This window comes from Trichechus manatus, unplaced genomic scaffold (genome assembly GCF_000243295.1).
Source record: "Trichechus manatus latirostris isolate Lorelei unplaced genomic scaffold, TriManLat1.0 scaffold00002, whole genome shotgun sequence".
Lineage (NCBI taxonomy): Eukaryota > Metazoa > Chordata > Mammalia > Sirenia > Trichechidae > Trichechus > Trichechus manatus.
Genome location: NW_004443938.1, coordinates 15,853,085 through 15,871,292, shown reverse-complemented (window position 1 = coordinate 15,871,292; position 18,208 = coordinate 15,853,085). Strand labels below are relative to the sequence as shown.

At 40.6% G+C, this 18,208-nt stretch overlaps 1 protein-coding gene across 1 annotated transcript in view; it reads right to left on the bottom strand.

Annotated features, from left to right (window-relative positions):
* Positions 1 to 3,629: 3,629 nt before the first annotated feature.
* Positions 3,630 to 18,208, bottom strand: part of NOX3 (NADPH oxidase 3) — a 64,287-nt gene continuing 49,708 nt past the window's right edge. The window contains exon 13 of the mRNA XM_023728310.1: positions 3,630 to 3,756. Coding sequence (XP_023584078.1) covers positions 3,630 to 3,756 — 127 coding nt within the window. The remainder of the gene's footprint in view (positions 3,757 to 18,208) is intronic.

Genomic DNA, 18,208 nt, shown 5'->3' with positions numbered 1-18,208 from the left:
AGCTGTGGAATGACATCAAGGACATCATACATGAAGAAAGAGGTCATTAAAAAGACAGTAAGAAAGAAAGAAAAGACCAAAATGGATGTCAGAAGAGACTCTGAAACTTACTCTTGAACATACAGTAGCTAAAGCAAGCAGAAGAAATGACGAAGTAAAAGAGCTGAACAGAAGATTTCAAAGGGCTGTTTGAGAAGACAAAGTAAACTATTATAATGAAATGTGAAAAGACCTGGAGATAGAAAACCAAAAGGGAAGAACACGCTCAGCATTTCTCGAGCTGAAAGAACTGAAGAAAAAATTCAAGCCTTGAGTTGCAATATTGAAAGATTCTACAAGGAAAATATTAAACGATGCAGGAAGCATCAAAATAAAATGGAAGGAATACACAGAGTCACTGTACCAAAAAGAATTGGTTAACATTCAGCCGTTTCAGGAGGTAGCATGTGATTAAGAACTGATGATACTGAAGGAAGAAGTCCAAGCTGCACTGAAGGCATTAAGTGAAATGCAAGGCTCCAGCTATAGATGGAATACCAATTGAGATATTTCAGCAAACAGATGCAGTGCTGGAGGTGCTCACTCATCTATGCCAAGAAATTTGGAAGACAGCTATCTGGCCAACTGACTGGAAGAGATCCATATTTGTACCCATTCCAAATAAACGTGATCCAACAGAATGTTATTGCATTGGGCAAATCAGCTTCAAAAGACCTCTTTAAAGTGTTAAAAAGCAAGGATGTCACCCTGAAGATTAAGGTGCACCTGACCCAAGCCATGGTGTTTTCAGTCACCTCATGTGCATGTGAAAGTTGGACAATGAATAAGGAAAACTGAAGAAGAATTGATGCCTTTGAATTATGGTGTTGGTGAAGGATATTGACTATACCATGGACTGCCAGAAGAATGAACAAACCTGTCTTGGAAGAAGTACAGCCAGAATGCTCCTTAGAAGCAAGGATTGCGAGACTTTGTCTCACGTCCTTTGGATGTGTTATCAGGAGGGATCAGTCCCTGGAGAAGGACATCATGCTTAGTAAAGTAGACGGTCAGTGAAAAAAGAGGAAGACCCTCAATGAGATGAATTGACACAGTGGCTGCAACAATTGGCTCAAGCATAACAACAATTGTGAGGATTGTCAGGACTGGGATGTGTTCTATTATGATGTACATAGGGTCGCTATGAGTTGGAACCTACTCAATAGCACCTGACAACAACAACAACAACAACAGGACTTAAGAAAGACTACTTTTAATCAGTATTTCTCTCGTCTTCCTGAACAATATATCGACTTGGAATGCCTTAATTCCAGTGTCATCCTCCCATATTCCACATTATTATTGTATAGTATTTTCATTTTTAAAAATATTCCTCCTGAAATAGTGATACATTATTTATTTATTTTACAGTCAATGCTTACTTTGACAAAAAGTTTTCCAATTTCTTTGGTTATCATTGCTTATTTCATCCCATTAATTGAATTTCTTCCTTCCTAAAGTAGATCCTTTTGTAGCTGTTTCAGTGAGGGAGATAAATTTCCAGTTTTCTTTTATTTGAAAATGTCTGTATTTGGCTTTCATTTTTGAATGATAATTTCACTGAGCACAAAATTCTCAACTGATAGTTTTGTCTCCTCGGTGCTTTGAAGATATTTTATTCTTATCTGGTATCCATGCTTTTGAGAAGTCAATGGTTCATCCTTTTGTTGTTCATTTGTAGGTGATTCATCTTTTCTCTCTGGTTGCTTTCAGATCTTCTCTTTCATGATGCTGTTTCTGGATATGGTGTGGTATACTATCCTCAATGGCTAATTATCATTAACCCATTCCTAAGTGGGAGCTCTTACTGAGAGGTAGTTTCTGGCATTAATGGTAGAATTCTTTGGATTCAGTCTCTTGATTAATACCTGTACAAAAGATTTGAGAAATCACTAACATCTGCAGATATTACTAGGCTATATAGTATCGGTAGCTGGGGCTAAACTTCAAAATAACCTTGAAATATTAGAATTGTAAAAATTGATCAATACTTGTAGATAAACCTATAAGATGTGAGGAATACTGTGGAAATACTTCTGGGGGTAAAATAGCTACCTGGTATGGAGAGACTGGCTAAAGGGGAGTATAAAATAAAAATTTCCCATTACGTTTACAGGGCAGAAGTTGAGTTTGGGTATAAGTGTCAAGATAACTAATGACCAAAATGTGCTAGCAATATAATGTATTTTTGAAAACAGAGTAAGAACGAAATCTGGATGGAAGGAAGACAGGGAAGGAAGAAAGGGAATTAAGAAAGAAAGGCAAACATAGAATTTAGTTGTATTGAATAGCACTAGCCATACAAGATCTAAAAATTCACTCTTCTAAACAATGCTTGTTATGCTTCTATTAGAACATTATGTCCTGTTTTAGTCAACACATTCTAAAATGATGTGAAGAAATGGAAATGGATTTGAAGAAGAGCAACAAGAATGATTGAAAGGCTAGAAAATATATCCTAGGCTGAAAGGTTAAGAATTTAGTATTGTTTGGACTAGAAAAGAAATAGGTAAGGGATGATTTTATTATCGAGTATATTAAGGATTTTTGTGAAAGATAACCCCCATAGGTGATTTCCTAGGCCTATGGAGGATGAAAAAAAGCACAAAGGGGCTTAAGTTTAAAGCAGAAAAGATCAAATTTGGATATAAGGCAGATGTCTTTGCCATCAAGGTGATGAAAATTTGAAATGACTTCTAAAGGAGACTATAAGCCAAGCAGCAATGAGTCTACATGCTGGATGTAAAATTAAGAGTGATTACCAGTTTGGGAAAGAATGACTGTATCAGGGGCCAGCAAACTACATCCCACAGGCTTGCTACCGGTTTTTGTATGGCCCATGAGCTAACAACGATTTTCACATTTTTAAATCACTGAGAAAACAAAACCAAAAACAAAAGACTATTTCATGATACATGAAAATTATATGAAAGTCTATTTCATTGTCTATAAATAAAGTTTTATTGTGACACAGCCACATCCACTCGTTTACATAACGTTTGTGGTTGCTTTCGCAGAGTTGAGTACAATTACGAATTGCTTACCATCCACGATATGTTCTGTGAAATAGGACGTTATGTGATTTGGACGTTGTATGAACACCATATTATATAGTCCTTGGATTACTAATGAGTTCCATTCCTAAATCTGTCTTTAAGTTGAATTTGTATGCAGGTCAGAATACTTAGGTACAGTTCGTATCTAAGGTCAGTTCGTCAAATGTTTGTCTTAGTATTTAGTATATCTTTCTGTGCATAAAAAACATTGAAGAAACATTTCCAGATACACTAAAACATCTTTAACATAATACAGTAATAATAATAATGATAATGTTTTGATACACATTACAAAGTCGCACCCGTTTGTTATTATGAATCATTGTATGCATCTTGAATGTTTAATATAATAGGTTTTACGGGTATTGGGACCACGGATGTATATATGGCGCATGACTGTAGTTGTGACTGAGATCTTATGGCCCCCAAAGCCTAAACTATTTATTATCTGGCCCTTTACAGAAAAAAGTTGCCTGACTCCTGACCTGTATGATTGTAGCCACTTACACCATACCTGGCCTTTTCCTACAAAGTCTAGAAGCTTTCTTTGTTGTAATAAAATTGAACACCTCTGGGGTCAGCTGATGAGTACAAGCGGCACATCTTTTGAAGTGTCTTTGAGAGAGCCTTGGGTCCACAGAAGAACACGCCGATGCTGCTGCTGCAGTAGGGGTAAGAAAACGAAAGTGTTACACAGAGCAAGGCCAGCCAGAAACCAAACCAGAATTATAAAATCAGTGAAGGAGTAGTTGTGGTTTTCTCGTTTTGTTTTGTTTTTTTGATCCACCCTTTTCCTCACTCCTTAGATTTCCTTTCTCTACTATCAGCACCATTTTCTCTCACCCGGGTCCCCAGAGTCCTATGATAATCCTCAATTGCACAGGCAGGTGGATCCAGGAAGATGGAGGCTACAAGGGGCCTGGTGACTGTCGGGGGAGTTGCAATATGGAGGTGATGTAGCCTGGACTTTAGCTCAGGGGACCATGGTTAGATCCTCTTGTATCTGTGACTAGAAGGTAAGCTCCAAGAGAGCAGGGACCTGGCCTGTCTTACTCATCACTGTAATCCCAGCACCGAGTATCCGGCATGCTGTACTCAGTCGGTACATGTTTGTTGAATGAATGAATAAATGGTTCTGCTGCTTAGTAACTCTGCGGCCTTGGGGAAAACACTGGACCTCAGTCTCCGCATGTGTAAACCAGATAATAAAAACGACCTTGTATGTTCTATCAAAAGCAAAATGAGCAACACATTCAAAAGGGTTTTTGACTAATAATACCTGCTTCAGCCCTGCGTTTTTATAGAAAATAAAATATAGGCTAAAGTAATAGTAACTTGGTTTATTTCTCCTCTTAGAATTACATTCATTTTTAAAGAAGCCCAAAAAGAAGGGTTGGAAAGGAAAAAGACAAAGACAAAACAATGCTGAACATATAGTCACCCAAATGCAATTGTCTCTAATCATGATAATCTCAGAAAACTGTGTTGAGGAGATACGTTTGGATATAGTGATTGTCTAGGGGCTTCTCAAATCCCTCGTGACCCTGCCTGCTAGCTCTGTTTATACATAAAACACCATGTGTGTGGTGGTTCAGGCTGTCTCTGGAGGTTGGGGTGGGCCAGTCTCTATAGGGAATTACAGAGATCGGGTCTTCCCTCATCTTGAATATTGTTATTCCTTGTAGCGCTTTCCCAACCTCTGGCACAAACCGAGTTAGCTACTCTATTTTAAGTCAAATGTTCTCAAACCTTGCTGTGCATAAAATCAATTGGGCAGATTGTTCAAAGGTAGGTTCCCAGGCTCAAATCCAAGGACTATAATTTTAACAAGGGCCCAGGTGATTCTGAAACAGATGGTCTTGTGAACCACACTTTGAGAAACACTGTCTTAGAGAAATTCTTTGTGGACTTCAGGGCAAGCCCACTACCAAAAACCAAAACCCGTTGCCTCTGAGTCGATTCCAATTCATGGTGTCCTCATGTATTACAGAGTAGAACCAAGCTCCACAGGGCTTTCCTGACCGGAATCTTTACAGAAGTAGATCACCAGGGCTTTCTTCTGTGGCACCATGGAGTGGGTTTGAACTGCCAACCTTTAGGTTATTAGTCAGCTGCAAACAGCTTGCGCCACCCAGGGACCTTCATTGCCTTTATTTTTCCATACCTGGCTTTTGTTGGTAAGTGTCTATAGAGCCTAGTTCTGCTTAGCTTATGTATTAACATGGTTCTCTGCCATTTTCATATCCAAATTTTAATTATGCACAGAATTTTTCAAGAAAACAATATAGACGGCTCCAGGACCATAATACCCAGGATAGAAATGGATGGTTCTAAAGATAGCATTCCCGTAGCTAAATTCCACAAAATACTTTTTCAGAAATTACTTCTCAACCAAGAATATGATTTACACCTTAATGAAGCAATTCTAAGGCGTTTATAGAAGGCAATGGTTAAGAGTGCAGTTGGTTCTACCACTTTGTTGCCAGGTAACTTTGAGCACGTTACTTCTCGAAGGTCCTCATCTATAAAATGGGAAGAATTATAGCTCACAGAATCTCTGTGAGGATCAGACAAGACCTTGCAGGTGTGGCTCTTGGCCCCGTGTTTAGTACCCAGTGAGTTTTCAGTAACACTTAGCTTACATTTCACAGGAGGTCTGCTGGGCTACCTGCTTCATGAAGCTGAACAGAAGATGTGATAATGGGGTGTTAAGCCAGAGAAGATTACAGACTCACTGAACCAGCACTATCTTTTGAGCTCTGGACTAAAGCATGTTGAATGACGTTAGATGGGACAGCTGAGACCCTTCCCAGTGTGGAGTACCAGCTTTGTTTATGTCTGGGGCCCAGAGATATCTTTGTATCTATTTTCAAAGATGCCGTGATGGGTGGTGATATTTTCCCATTAGAGTAGGTATCCCCAAAGAGACTGCCCACTCCCAATAGGCTAAGACTGCCCTTTGGCTTGCAGCCACACTGTTTGCAGAACCACTGATACCCTTTGAAGCTCTGCTTTAAGACTCCCTTTCAAAGGACTCTGATTGCTGGCTGCCAGGCATGCTACCGGCGTCCCCCAGGCGTGCACAGCTACCCTGCCTCTTTTGAAGTTGTGGCGATTACACTGCACAGTGAAGTATGCCCTTTTCCATACTTAGGGCCCATAATTCATGGTTATGCAATCACCAAAAAGCCTGACCAAGGCTGCTTATTCCCTACCTTGCACTAAGGCGGCATGGCCAGTCCGTCCCTGGCTCTCTGTGCGCCACTGGCCACGCACGTGGCATTCTTTTGCTGGCTTACTTATCCTCCTTGCCGTCAGGATTTCAAGGACGGAGCTTTCTCATCAGGAACGCACACTGTGCACCACAGGCCGAACAACCTCACAAAGCGGTTAAGGCACAGGCGCAGCAGCTTTGTTTGTTCTTTCTTTTATGAGGCAATGGGCAAGTGCTACAGACCTCTAATGGGGTTGGTAAAGAAAAAAAAGTTCTTCAATAAAGTTTAATTACCCAAGATTGCTTAGAATTAAAAAAAGATTCTCTGTGAAAGAAGAATTAAAAACCCAAGGCATCGTTCTGTTTACAGCCTGTGTGCTGCAGAGATGTGCACACGCCCCATGAGGAGCTGGAAGGGGACAACGTTCGCGACATTGATCAGTCTGGGCTGCTGGCTTTGATGAGGAAAAGATGCCTTTTACCCAGGCTGCAAAGATGGTTAAGTACGTTAGCAGCATTCTCTTTAGCCTGGATAACCAACAAAGAGAATCCTTCTTTCTCCCTCCATATTTGCTAACTGATGGTGCTATTCTCTGTGGGGTTGATGCATTTTTCAAAATAGTTCAGCGGTGCCGTGCATGAAAAGCATCCAAAATATCAGCCACCAGGAGATTTGAGCCCAGCAGATATAGCGGCACGTGGGCACATCCGGGACTAATCCCAGCACCTTGCCAGAGGCCCAGGTTCTGCTGCCTTGAACCTTCTCTCTTTAAATTATGTGTTTGTTTTTATGTCTTAGCTTTTATGCTTGGTAAGTTATAACCCTGTAGGGGCAGACCCTAAACCCTGTTTAAAAAAAGTCAAATTACTTTATACCCCGAGTGCATTCTGCAAATAAAATCGATAAACAGAAGCTTCCTGCAGATTTATGGGGGTTTAGACAGAAGACAACTATGAGCAAAGGCCTCGGAATCAGACGATGGACACCACTTGTGGTTAATCTTTCCTAGTGGACGTTTTTCATTAGAAATGCCTCCAAATGAATCGTCACATAATTACATTGTGTACAACACCTTCTTTTTCAGATCCACAGATGATCATTGTGTTGGCTAGTTTTTTTTGTTTTTTTTTTCCCTTAACCTGTCTCCCAAATGACTTGAAGCAGCTGGGCTACGGTACTTTCCTCTATGTGCTAATTACTCAGTTGTGCTTTGGGAGTTATGGATGTCCCTATCAATGACCGTAGAAGTCCCTATCAGTGACTACTGTTGTGACACTTCTGCCCAGTTCCCACCAGCTCCATCATCTTTGGCAGCCACAGGTGTATTGCTGGGACTCTGGGCCTCATCCTTGTCACACTCTTTCCAACTCATTGTGACCCCATGTACAACAGAACTAAACACTGCCCGGTCCTGCACCATCCTCATGATCGTTGCTTTGTTTGAGCCCATTGTTGCAGGCACTGTGTCAATCCATCTCATCGAGGGTCTTCCTCTCTTTTGCTGACCCTCTACTCTATCAGGCATGATGTCCTTCTCTAGGGACTGGTCCTGTTATAGCAGCACTAACAAACTAAGACAACTCCCATAAAACACTAATATATATACCCCTTCATACTACAGCTGCTAACCAAAAAGCGGGCAGTTCAAATCCACAAGCCACTCCTTGGAAATCCTATATGGGGCAGTTCTACTCTGTCCTATAGGGCCATATTGAGTCGGAATCAACTTGACGGCAACGGGCTTGGTGTTTTGATTTCATACATAAATAAGGATCTCTAGTGGTACAGTGGTTAAAGCGCTCATCTGCTAACCAAAAGATTGGCAGTTGGAACCCACCAGCCTCTCCATGGGAGAAAGATGTGGGAGTCTGCTTCTGTAAAGATTTACAGCCTTGGAAACCCTATGGAGCAGTTCTACTCTGTTCTGTTGGGTCGCTATGAGTCAGAATCAACTTAACAGCAGTGGGTTTGGTTTTGGTATGTCATACATAAATATCATCATATTTTTCCATAATTAACAATTCGATAAGTAATTCCATTAAAGAAACCTTAGTGGAATAATGATAAATCCCCCCAGGGCTCGCCCACCTCCCTAATCCCCCCACCACAAATACAGTAATGTCAGTAATGTTCATAGACACATCCCTTGACTATAACCAGAGGCCTGGGTACCCTCCAGTGGAGGCGTACTATTTAAATATGCAAATAATATCCCAGTCATAAGAGTATGCTGGCTTTACTTCTCTCATGAAGTTATAATTTATCATGGGTTAGACTTCCATTTAAGTCTGTTTTTTGAGTATCCTGAATATTGTAGACCTGAATATTTAGAATATCTCGTTAGATACAGGACCCTGTATGTTATAATCAGAATGCTAATTTTTAAAAAACATCATTTAAAAACATTCGGCACATATGTACGCACAAATGAGAACTGAAGGGTGTGCCCACAGCAAATGTGGATCCAGATGGACCCAGTTACTCAACTTAGTCTAAAGGTATTTTTACATTTCTCAAAACAATGGGTGGGCTAAAGAACATCCATGCAATATGGACTAGGAGTCCCTAATCATATGGTAAATCAGCACTTTGTAAAAAAAAAACATGGGGTTGAACTGTACTAACTAATGGTAGTAACGCTCCTTTTAATTTCTTTTTCCTTCAACATAAACATGTATACACACACCCCCTCTACTGAACTTGTAAAAAAAATGGCCACATTTTCAAAGTTTTTATGGCAATTAATTACTTCAAGTTTTATACCTACGACGCATGGAGTTGTTATTAGTAGATAAGTCAAAAGTGGCAAACTATAAATACTATCTAAAGTAGAAGATAGAAGATATGAATCCTATGGAAAATCACGCTATTCAATTAATTAAAAACAACTGATCCACAAATTCAGAAGGCTGAGTATATGTGCCATGTATTTTTATCAAAAAAGTGGCTGGAACTGACAAAGATATATTTATTTTCATTCTGTCTACCTTCTTGGAAATGATTCCCTGATTTCTGAACATTTGTCTAAAGCTTGGAAACATATTGAGAAAGTTTACCAAAAAATGAACTACAACTTCCACTTTTATATAAGACATGCATTTCTATAGATTGGTAAGACTTGGATGTAAATGCATGCATTTAATTAGCCCACAATAATTAGGAGAATGGTTTTCACTGTTTTTGTGTTTAGAGTACTTCTCTGTGCTTGTCTAACCTCAGCAATACGCAACAATTGCCACATACGTATGAGTTGGGGCATTTCAATAAGAGGCTTACTTTTTATACATCTCCTCACTATTTGTTGATCATTTAAAAAAAAAAAAACAACTATACTTGTATTTTTATAATACTGCTGATGTAATTACTAAAATTAATTGCAAGTGAAAATAACAGAATCCTCTTTCATGTTTTCTACTTTCAGCCTTTAATCTATTTTTAATTTTTTCTTCGCCTTTCCTTATTTGTATTCATTTTGCTGTCCATCAATTTGTTTCTCTATTACTGTTATTTTTGCAATTTTTCTGGTTCCTTTATAGCATGCACTCTCCTCTTTGATCTGCTTCCCTTCAAGCTTTATTTTGGGGGCTGTTTTTTCATGTTCTATAAAAAAATTTTTATGCCCCTCTTCCCTTTATTCTTTTTTAGTTAACTCCTTCTTCTTAGAACAAGAGCAAACTCCAGCTTTGTGTGAACAGGTAAATGTTTTTGAAAGAGTAAGTCCTCAGAATCCTTGGCTTCGTGCTGATGAATAGAAATGGTTGAGAGCCTACTTCAAAGACCCTCAAGAACAAAGAACCTTTTCAGAGGCCACTAGCAAATCCGCCAATTCCTTCTGACCCATCTTTGCCAAAAGATATGAGCTAATGACAGGCCCGACCTGTCTTGTAAGAGTCGCCAAGTAGGCTTGGGAACAAATATATCCTTGACATAATAAGGGGAAAACATACTGTTTATCTCTTTAATAACCATCTTGAGGAAAATTAATGTTACTTTGTCCTTTGTGCAGAACAGTAATTGGATTGTGTGTTTCATTTATATCTGGACAAAGGCCAGGATATTGAAATACTTCTCAATATTAGATTTTCTTGTTTAAAAATTAGATTTTATTGGCATTCTCGTTCTGAGATTTCTTCATTAAAAGCTTCATTAAACATAAATCTTCTTTTTACACAGCAGAAAACAAAATCATTTTCAGGGGGTCATTCTGAAAGTCTTTTGGAAGGGTGGTGCTAAGCTCTTTCTTGGTAACTTCGTCTCTTCTCAGAGATCTAACATTCCAGGGATAAAACAATTATTGACCTTTGCCTACATGTGTCTAATATTAATTACATTGATGCTTGAAGCTATATAACAGGTTTCCATATTCTAGAGGCTAAGGCTATTAAAAGTATGCAATGTTAAAATTGGAAGCAGTGCTGGTTCAATGGTAGAATTCTCACCTTCCATATGGGAAACCTGGGTTGGATTCCTGGCCAATGCACTTCATGTGCAGCCACCACCTGTCTTTCAGTGGAAGCTTGCATGTTGCTTTGATGCTGAACGGATTTCAGCAGAGCTTCTAATTTAAGATGGACTAGGAAGAAAAGCCTGGCCATCTACTTCCAAAAATCAGTGACTTAAAACCCCGTGGATCACAATGGTCTGATCCAGTTGTGCGTGGAGTTGCTGTGAGTCAGGGGCCAGCTCCATGGCAGCTAACAACAGTATGTTAAAATCTGGAGCTAGGAAGTAAGCTGTAGAGGTTTAGTTATGTGACATCCAAACCTTGGGTCCTCTACTCTGGAAAAGAAGAAGTCACCTTGAGAAAGAAAAGTTTATATAGCTTGTGATCATTAAGGTTGTGTGTCAACTTGGCTGGGCCATGATTCTCAGTGGTTTGGTAGTTATAATGTAGTTTGGCAGTCGTATGATGGTGTGATCACCTCCATGATGAGATTTGATATAATGTGATCACCTCCATGGTGGGATCTTCTGTGAGTAGCTAATCATTTGAAAGGGATTTTCCTCGGGGGTGTGGCCTGCATCTAATATAGGTGGACTTTCTGGCAAGGCTGTGACTTTTACTCACTGTGGATCATGCAGCTGGCTCCTGTTTGTCTGACCTCTGGTTCTTGGGACTTGAGCTAGCAGCTTACCTACGGTCTTATCTGCCAATCTTGGGAATCGTCAGTCTCCGCAGCCTGTGACCAAGAGCCCCGCTGTCTGACCTGCTGATCTTGGGTTTGCCAGCTCTTGCAGCTACATGAATCAGGAGAAGCCTCCAGCCTGACCCAGGGATTCGGGACTTTCCAGCCTCTACAACCACATGAGTCATTTCCGTGATATAAATCTCTCTCTATATATATTTATATGCTTTGCTGGTTTTGCTTCTCTAGAGACCCCAGCCAAAGACAGCTGCTGTGCTGAAAATTACATTGAGCTTTAAGTACATCTATATGCTTAACTTTGACTATGGTTTCTGAGAAGAAATGAACCACTCCTCACAAGAGCAGCAGGAAAAGTGACAGCTATATAATCTCCCCATCTTAAAACTGTTCCCTACACCTCACTCCCTGCCAAAATCAGGCAGACTCACTTCTCAGCACTGCACAACATAATTTTTTGGGCAGAGTTTGAGCAAGCGCCGCTGTACCTTCCTTCTTGACACTCCACGTTTCTGGCTCCTACCTTTCAGAGAGAAGGGAGATAATTAAATGGTTTGGTTTGAAAGGCTTTCCCCACTGGGCTGCAAACTTCATGTGTCAGAAGGATAAACAAATAGAAGGTACCATGTCAATAAGGGATAATCCTAACACAGTGGTGCTACCTGTAAGAACTTAAAACATCCCCTCACTGTTTGTTGACCATTTTTAAAAAAAAACTATATTTGTGTTTCTGTAAACAACTGACATAATTACCAAAATTAATTACAAATAAAAACAACAGAGTACATCCCCTTGCTTGTCAAAAGCCTGCAAAGTGGGAAAATGCATTCCGTGATAATTGAAAATGGAGTGTAAAATATCTATCCAATGAATTTTTTTCTTTTTCCAAAAGGAGAAAACAGCAATGAAAATTCCTTTTTTGCAACATTATGAGCTTCTGTCATGTTGTTAGTCTTCTACCTAGAATCTCTTCAAGTGAACTGCAGACAGAATTACCCAGCCCATGCCCCTAGACCAGTACAGGATGGGTGCGGGATGTGGAGCAGTGGCTGTCAGGGCTCAAAAGAGGCAGAGGATCTGGGTGCCAGGACTAAGGGTTGAGTATGGAGGAGGCAGAACAAGATTCTGAGGTTCCAGAAGCCAGGAAAGATTCGAAGCCCATGTCTGGTGAAGAGGTGGAGCACCAGAAGTGGAGTCTATGCAAAGTGTCTACCAAAGTCGGAGGCAAAACGGAGCAAGTAGGTTTCAGGGAATGGCGCCTGGAGAGAGCCTCTGAGATTACCTGCTATCAGGCTTGATGGACTCTTAGTGGGTGTGATGGTTAAGATTGTGTGTCAACTTGGCTGGGCCATGATTCTCCATGTTTTAATATAATCACTCCCATGATTGAATATACTGTTAGTAGCCAATCAGATGAAAGGGAGTCTCCTTGCAGGTGTGGCCCCCATCTGTATATAAGCAGACGTTCTGGCTTTTTCTCTCTCTGGATCCTGCGGCTACTTCCTGTCGTCTCATCTCCCGTTCTTGGGACTTGAGCTGTCAGCTTATCTGATGAACCTGGGATTCATCGATCTGCATAGCCTGTGAGCGGGAGCCCTGCTCTCTGACCTGCTGATGTTGGGCTTGCCAGGTTCTGCAGCTGTGTGACTTGGGAGAGGCCTCTACCCTGATCCATGGACTTGGGATGTTCTAGCCTCTACAATCACGTGAGCTGTTTCCTTGATATAATCTCTCTATATATATATATTTATACACTTTACTGGTTTTGCTTCTCTAGAGAACCCAGCCTAAGACAGTGGGCATCTGAGGTGAAAGCAAAAGAGAGAATTTAAGATTGTGATGCTTGCCCACTCCCTCCCTCCCTCCCTTAACCCTGAAGACAAGGGTTATGCTTTTGTTGGGCTTTCTTGTGGAAATCTTTTACTCTAAGGACAAGCCAAGAATGAGAGTAAGTCCCCACAAGCACCGCTTCAAACCATCTACTTCCTAGATGGATGCTGGTCATGGTGTCATCAGGGATCCAGAGCTTCCTCAGTGAATACTCTTGTTTTGGGTCCAGGGTTTCTTGGGGCTGCTGGGGCACATGGTATCGAGAGGGTTTGCAGAGTCTCACAGAGCACAGAGAAGTTTAAGTCAGAGTGAATTCACCTGGAAGGCGGCCACTGGAAATTACTCCATTATGAACCTGAGATGGCTACCTGGTCACTCCTACTATGCCTCCCTCCTCCCAAACCTCCTTCAAATACCTGGTCCAGGATAAGCTAACAAATTCAGTGACAACTGATGAAAAAAAGGAAATGGCCTTGTCCTGACAGAAAGAGAATTGTTGTGGATTGAATTGTGTCCCCCTAAAATTTGTGTTGTAAATCCTAACCCCATGCCTGTGGTTATAACCCTGTTTGGAAATGGGTTTTCTTTGTTATGCTAATTAGACAGTATTAGTGTAGGTTGTGTCTTAAATTAATCTCTTTCGAAAAGTAGAAGAGCAGGTTAAGCAAGTAAAGAAGCAAGAACAAGCAGAGATAGGGAACGAGAGATGTCACACCACATGACGATGACCAAGGAACTGAGGAACAGAAGCTGACAAGAGACAAGGATCTTCCCCCAGAGCTGAGAGAGAAAGACCTCCCCTTGAGCTCGCACCCTAAATTTAGACTTCTAGCCTCCTAAACTGTGAGAAAATAAATTTCTATTTCTTAAAGTCACCCACTTGTGGTGTTCCTGTTATAGCAGCACTAGGTAACTAAGATAAGAATATTAAAAAAAATGTACAAAAAGAGTAGCCAAACTACCCAAAGCATGAATAATACTCACCAGAAAAATATTTAATGGGGCAGAAAAAATACTTGGGAACTACAGAAATTTAATGAAGCAATAACCTCTATGAAGGAAGATCACAAATGCAAGAACTGAGGGAAGAGATAGAAAGATAATAGGGAAATCATAGGAGATAAGGAAGCTGAAGCTGAAGAAAATTAAAACAAGTTCACAAGAGCCAAAGTGTGACCTTGAGTATATCCCACTTGAATTTAGAGACCATCTCAACAATAAAATTTGATGCATTGAACACTAATGACTGAAGACCAGATGAGTTGTGGGATGACATCAAGTACATCATACATGAAGAAAGCAAAAGGTCATTAAAAAGATAGGAAGGAAAGAAAGAAAAGACCAAAATGGATGTCAGAAGAGACTTTGAAACTTGCTCTTGAACATAGAGTAGCTAAAGTGAACAGAAGAAATGATGAAGTAAAAGAGTGGAATAGAAGATTTCAAAGGGTGGCTCGAGAAGACAAAGTAAAGTATTAAAATGAAATGTGCAAAGATCTGGAGACAGAAAACCAAAAGGGCAGAACGCATTCAGCGGTTCTCAAGCTGAAAGAACTGAAGAAAAAATTGAAGCCTCGAGTTGCAATACTGACGAATTCTATGGGCAAAATATTGAATGACACAGGACGTATCAAGGGAAGATGGAAGGAATACCCAGAGTCAGTGTACCACAAAGAATAGATCGACATTCAGCCATTTCAGCAGGTAGCATATGACCAAGAAGCAATGGTATTGAAGGAAGAAGTCCAAGCTGCACTGAAGGCATTGGTGAAAAACAAGGCTCCAGGAATTGACAGAATGCCAATAGAGATGTTTCAACAAACGGATGCAATGCTGAAAGCACTCACTTGTCTATGCCATGAAATTTGGAAGATGGCTACCTGGCCAACTGACTGGGAGAGATCCATATTTGTGCCCATTCCAAAGAAAAGTTATAAACAGAACGTGGAAATTATCAAATAATAGTATTAATATCACAAGTAAAGTTATGCTGAAGATAATTCAAAAATGATTGCAGCAGTACATCGACAGGGAACTGCTAGAAATTCCAACCAGATTCAGAAGAGGACGAGGAATGAGGGATGTCATTGTAATGTCAGATGGATCTTGGCTGAAAGCAGAGAATACTAGAAAGATGTTTACTTGTGTTTTATTGACTATGCAAGGGCACTTGAATGTGTGGGTCACAACAAATTATGGATAACATTGTGAAGAATAAGAATTCCAGAACACTTAATTGTGCTCATGCAGAATGTGTACATATATCAAGAGACAGTAGTTCAAACAAAACAAGGGTATACTGTGTGGTTTAAAATCAGGAAATGTGTGCATCAGGGTTGTATCCTTTCACCATACACTGAGCAAATAATCCAAGAAGCTGGACTATATGAAGAAGAATGGGGCATCAGGATTGGCGGAAGACTCATTAACAACCTGCAATGTGCAGATGACAAAACCTTGTTTGCTGAAAGTGAAGAGGACTCGAAGCACTTACTGATGAAGATCAAAGACCACAGCCTTCAGTAGGGATTACACTTCAACATAAAGAAAACAAGAATTCTCTCATCTGACCCAATAAGCAACATCATAATAAATGGAAAAAAGATTGAAGTAATCATGATTTCATTTTACTTGGATCCACAATCAATGCCCATGGAAGCAGCAGTCAAGAAATCAAAGGACTTGCTGCATTGGGCAAATCTGCTTCAAAAGACCTCTTTTAAAGTGTTAAAAAGCAAAGATGTCGCTTTGAGGACTAAGGTACACCTGACCCAAGCCATGGTATTTTCAATCACCTCATATGCCTGCCAAAGCAGACAATAAATAAGGAAGACCAAAGAAGAACTGATGCCTTTGAGTTATGGTGTTGGCAAAGAATTATCGACTATACTATGGACTTCCAGAAGAACGAACAAATCTGTCTTGGAAGAAGTATAGCCAGAATGTTCCTTAGAAGTGAGGATAGTGAGACTTCATCTCACATAGTTTGGACATGTTCAGAAGGGACCAGTCCCTGGAGAAGGACATCATGCTTGGTAAAGTAGAATGTCAGCAAAAACGAGAAAGACCCTCAACAAGATGGACTGACACAGTGGCTACAACAATGGGCTCACACACAGCAACAATTGTGAGGATGGCACAGGACTGAGCAGTGTTTCATTCTGTTGTACATAGGGTCACAATGAGCAGAACTGACTTGAAGGCACCTAACAACAGCCACAAGGAAGCAGTCAGAAATAACCTACTAGATTTTAATTTACTCTTAATGGCTCAATACTGATAAAATAGAAGAAAAGGTCAGGGAGTTGAAGACCTAAGTGCTATAATTAATAAGGTAAAAAAAAGTTGCCATCAAGTTGATTCCAACTCATGGCAACCCCGTATGTTTCAGAGAAGAACTGTGCTGCATAGAGTTTTCAGTGGCTGTAATCTTATGGAAGTAGATTGCCTGGCCTTTCCTTTGCAGCACCAACCTTTCAGTTAGTAGCTGAGTGCTTAATCATTTGTGCCACCCAGGGACCAAGGTAGATCTCAGTTGTATATATCAAATTACATAATCTGAAAAAAAGTACATTTTCCTGCCCTCCAAATATTGTAGTTTTTGGAACTTTTGTTTATTTGTGTTTGCTCCTTTTGCCATCTCATCCAGCTTCATGGCTCTAAACATAGTTTAGATGCTAACAACTCTTAAGTGTGAATCTGCAGCCTGAACGTCTCCCCTCAACTCCTAATTTATATATCTGTCTGCCTGTTTGGTATCTACACTTGGATGTATAACAGGCATCTCAAGCTGAACAGGTCAAAAGCCTGAACTCCTGGTATCACACCACCTGCCCACCTGCCCACCTGCCCCTCCCACAGTCCTTGCCATGTTAGTAAATGGAACTCCCTTCCAGCTCAGGCAATGCCTCTCATCCAGTCCATCAGCAAGCTACATCAGCTCTACCTTAAAAAAATATCCAGAATCCAACCATTTCCCACCACCTCTATTGCTGCCACCCTAATCCCAGCCACTGCTACGACTTGCCTCCTAACTGGCCCCTCTGCTTCTGCCCTAGGACCCTTCAACCTGTTCTCTCACGGCAGCCCAAGTTATCCTGACAGCCCAAGTTATATATGACAGACCATGTCATTCTTCTGCTCAAGCCTTTAAGTGGCTTCCCTTCTCATCATCTTATAATGACCTGTAACTGTCCCCTTGCTAGCTCTCCAACTCCTCCTCCTCCTACTCTCCCTCATTCCCACTCTGTTCCAGCCTCACTGTCCTCCTGGATCATACCAGGAACAGCATCCCTGCCTCAGGGCCTTGGCGTGTACAGCGCTTTGCTCTTCCCCAGTTGCCCACATGATACACTCCCTTCACTTCCTTTGGGTCTTTCCTCAAATGTGGAAACTGCTCTTTATAAGCAGACAATATTAGGAAATGCTGACTTACAATAGCTGTAGATGATGGGGGTTGAAAACAAAGACTGATTTTGTTAGTTGTAAGTTGCTGTCGAGTCAGCTCCGACTCATGGCAACCTTATGTACAGCAGAACAAAACGTTGTCTGGTCCTGTGCCATCTTTATGGTTACTGGTATATTTGAGCCCATTGTTGTGGCTAGTGGGTCAATCCATCTCATTGAAGGTTTCTTCATTTGTGAGGGAAACAAGGGAAAAGACTGATTTAGGGGACATATAATAACAATGATAACTGATTAGTGCCTTACCCTTTACCAAGTTCTTCAGCTTACTATATATTTAAATCATGACGATAAAACTGTGAGTGGATATTATCATCCATACTTTACAGTGGGGAAACTAAAGCTGAACTAAGATACGTTGTCCAAGATCACACATCCAGCAACTTCCAGAACCAGGAGATACAATCTGGGAACTACTCACTCCCATAGAACCAGGAGATACAATCTGGGAACTACTCAC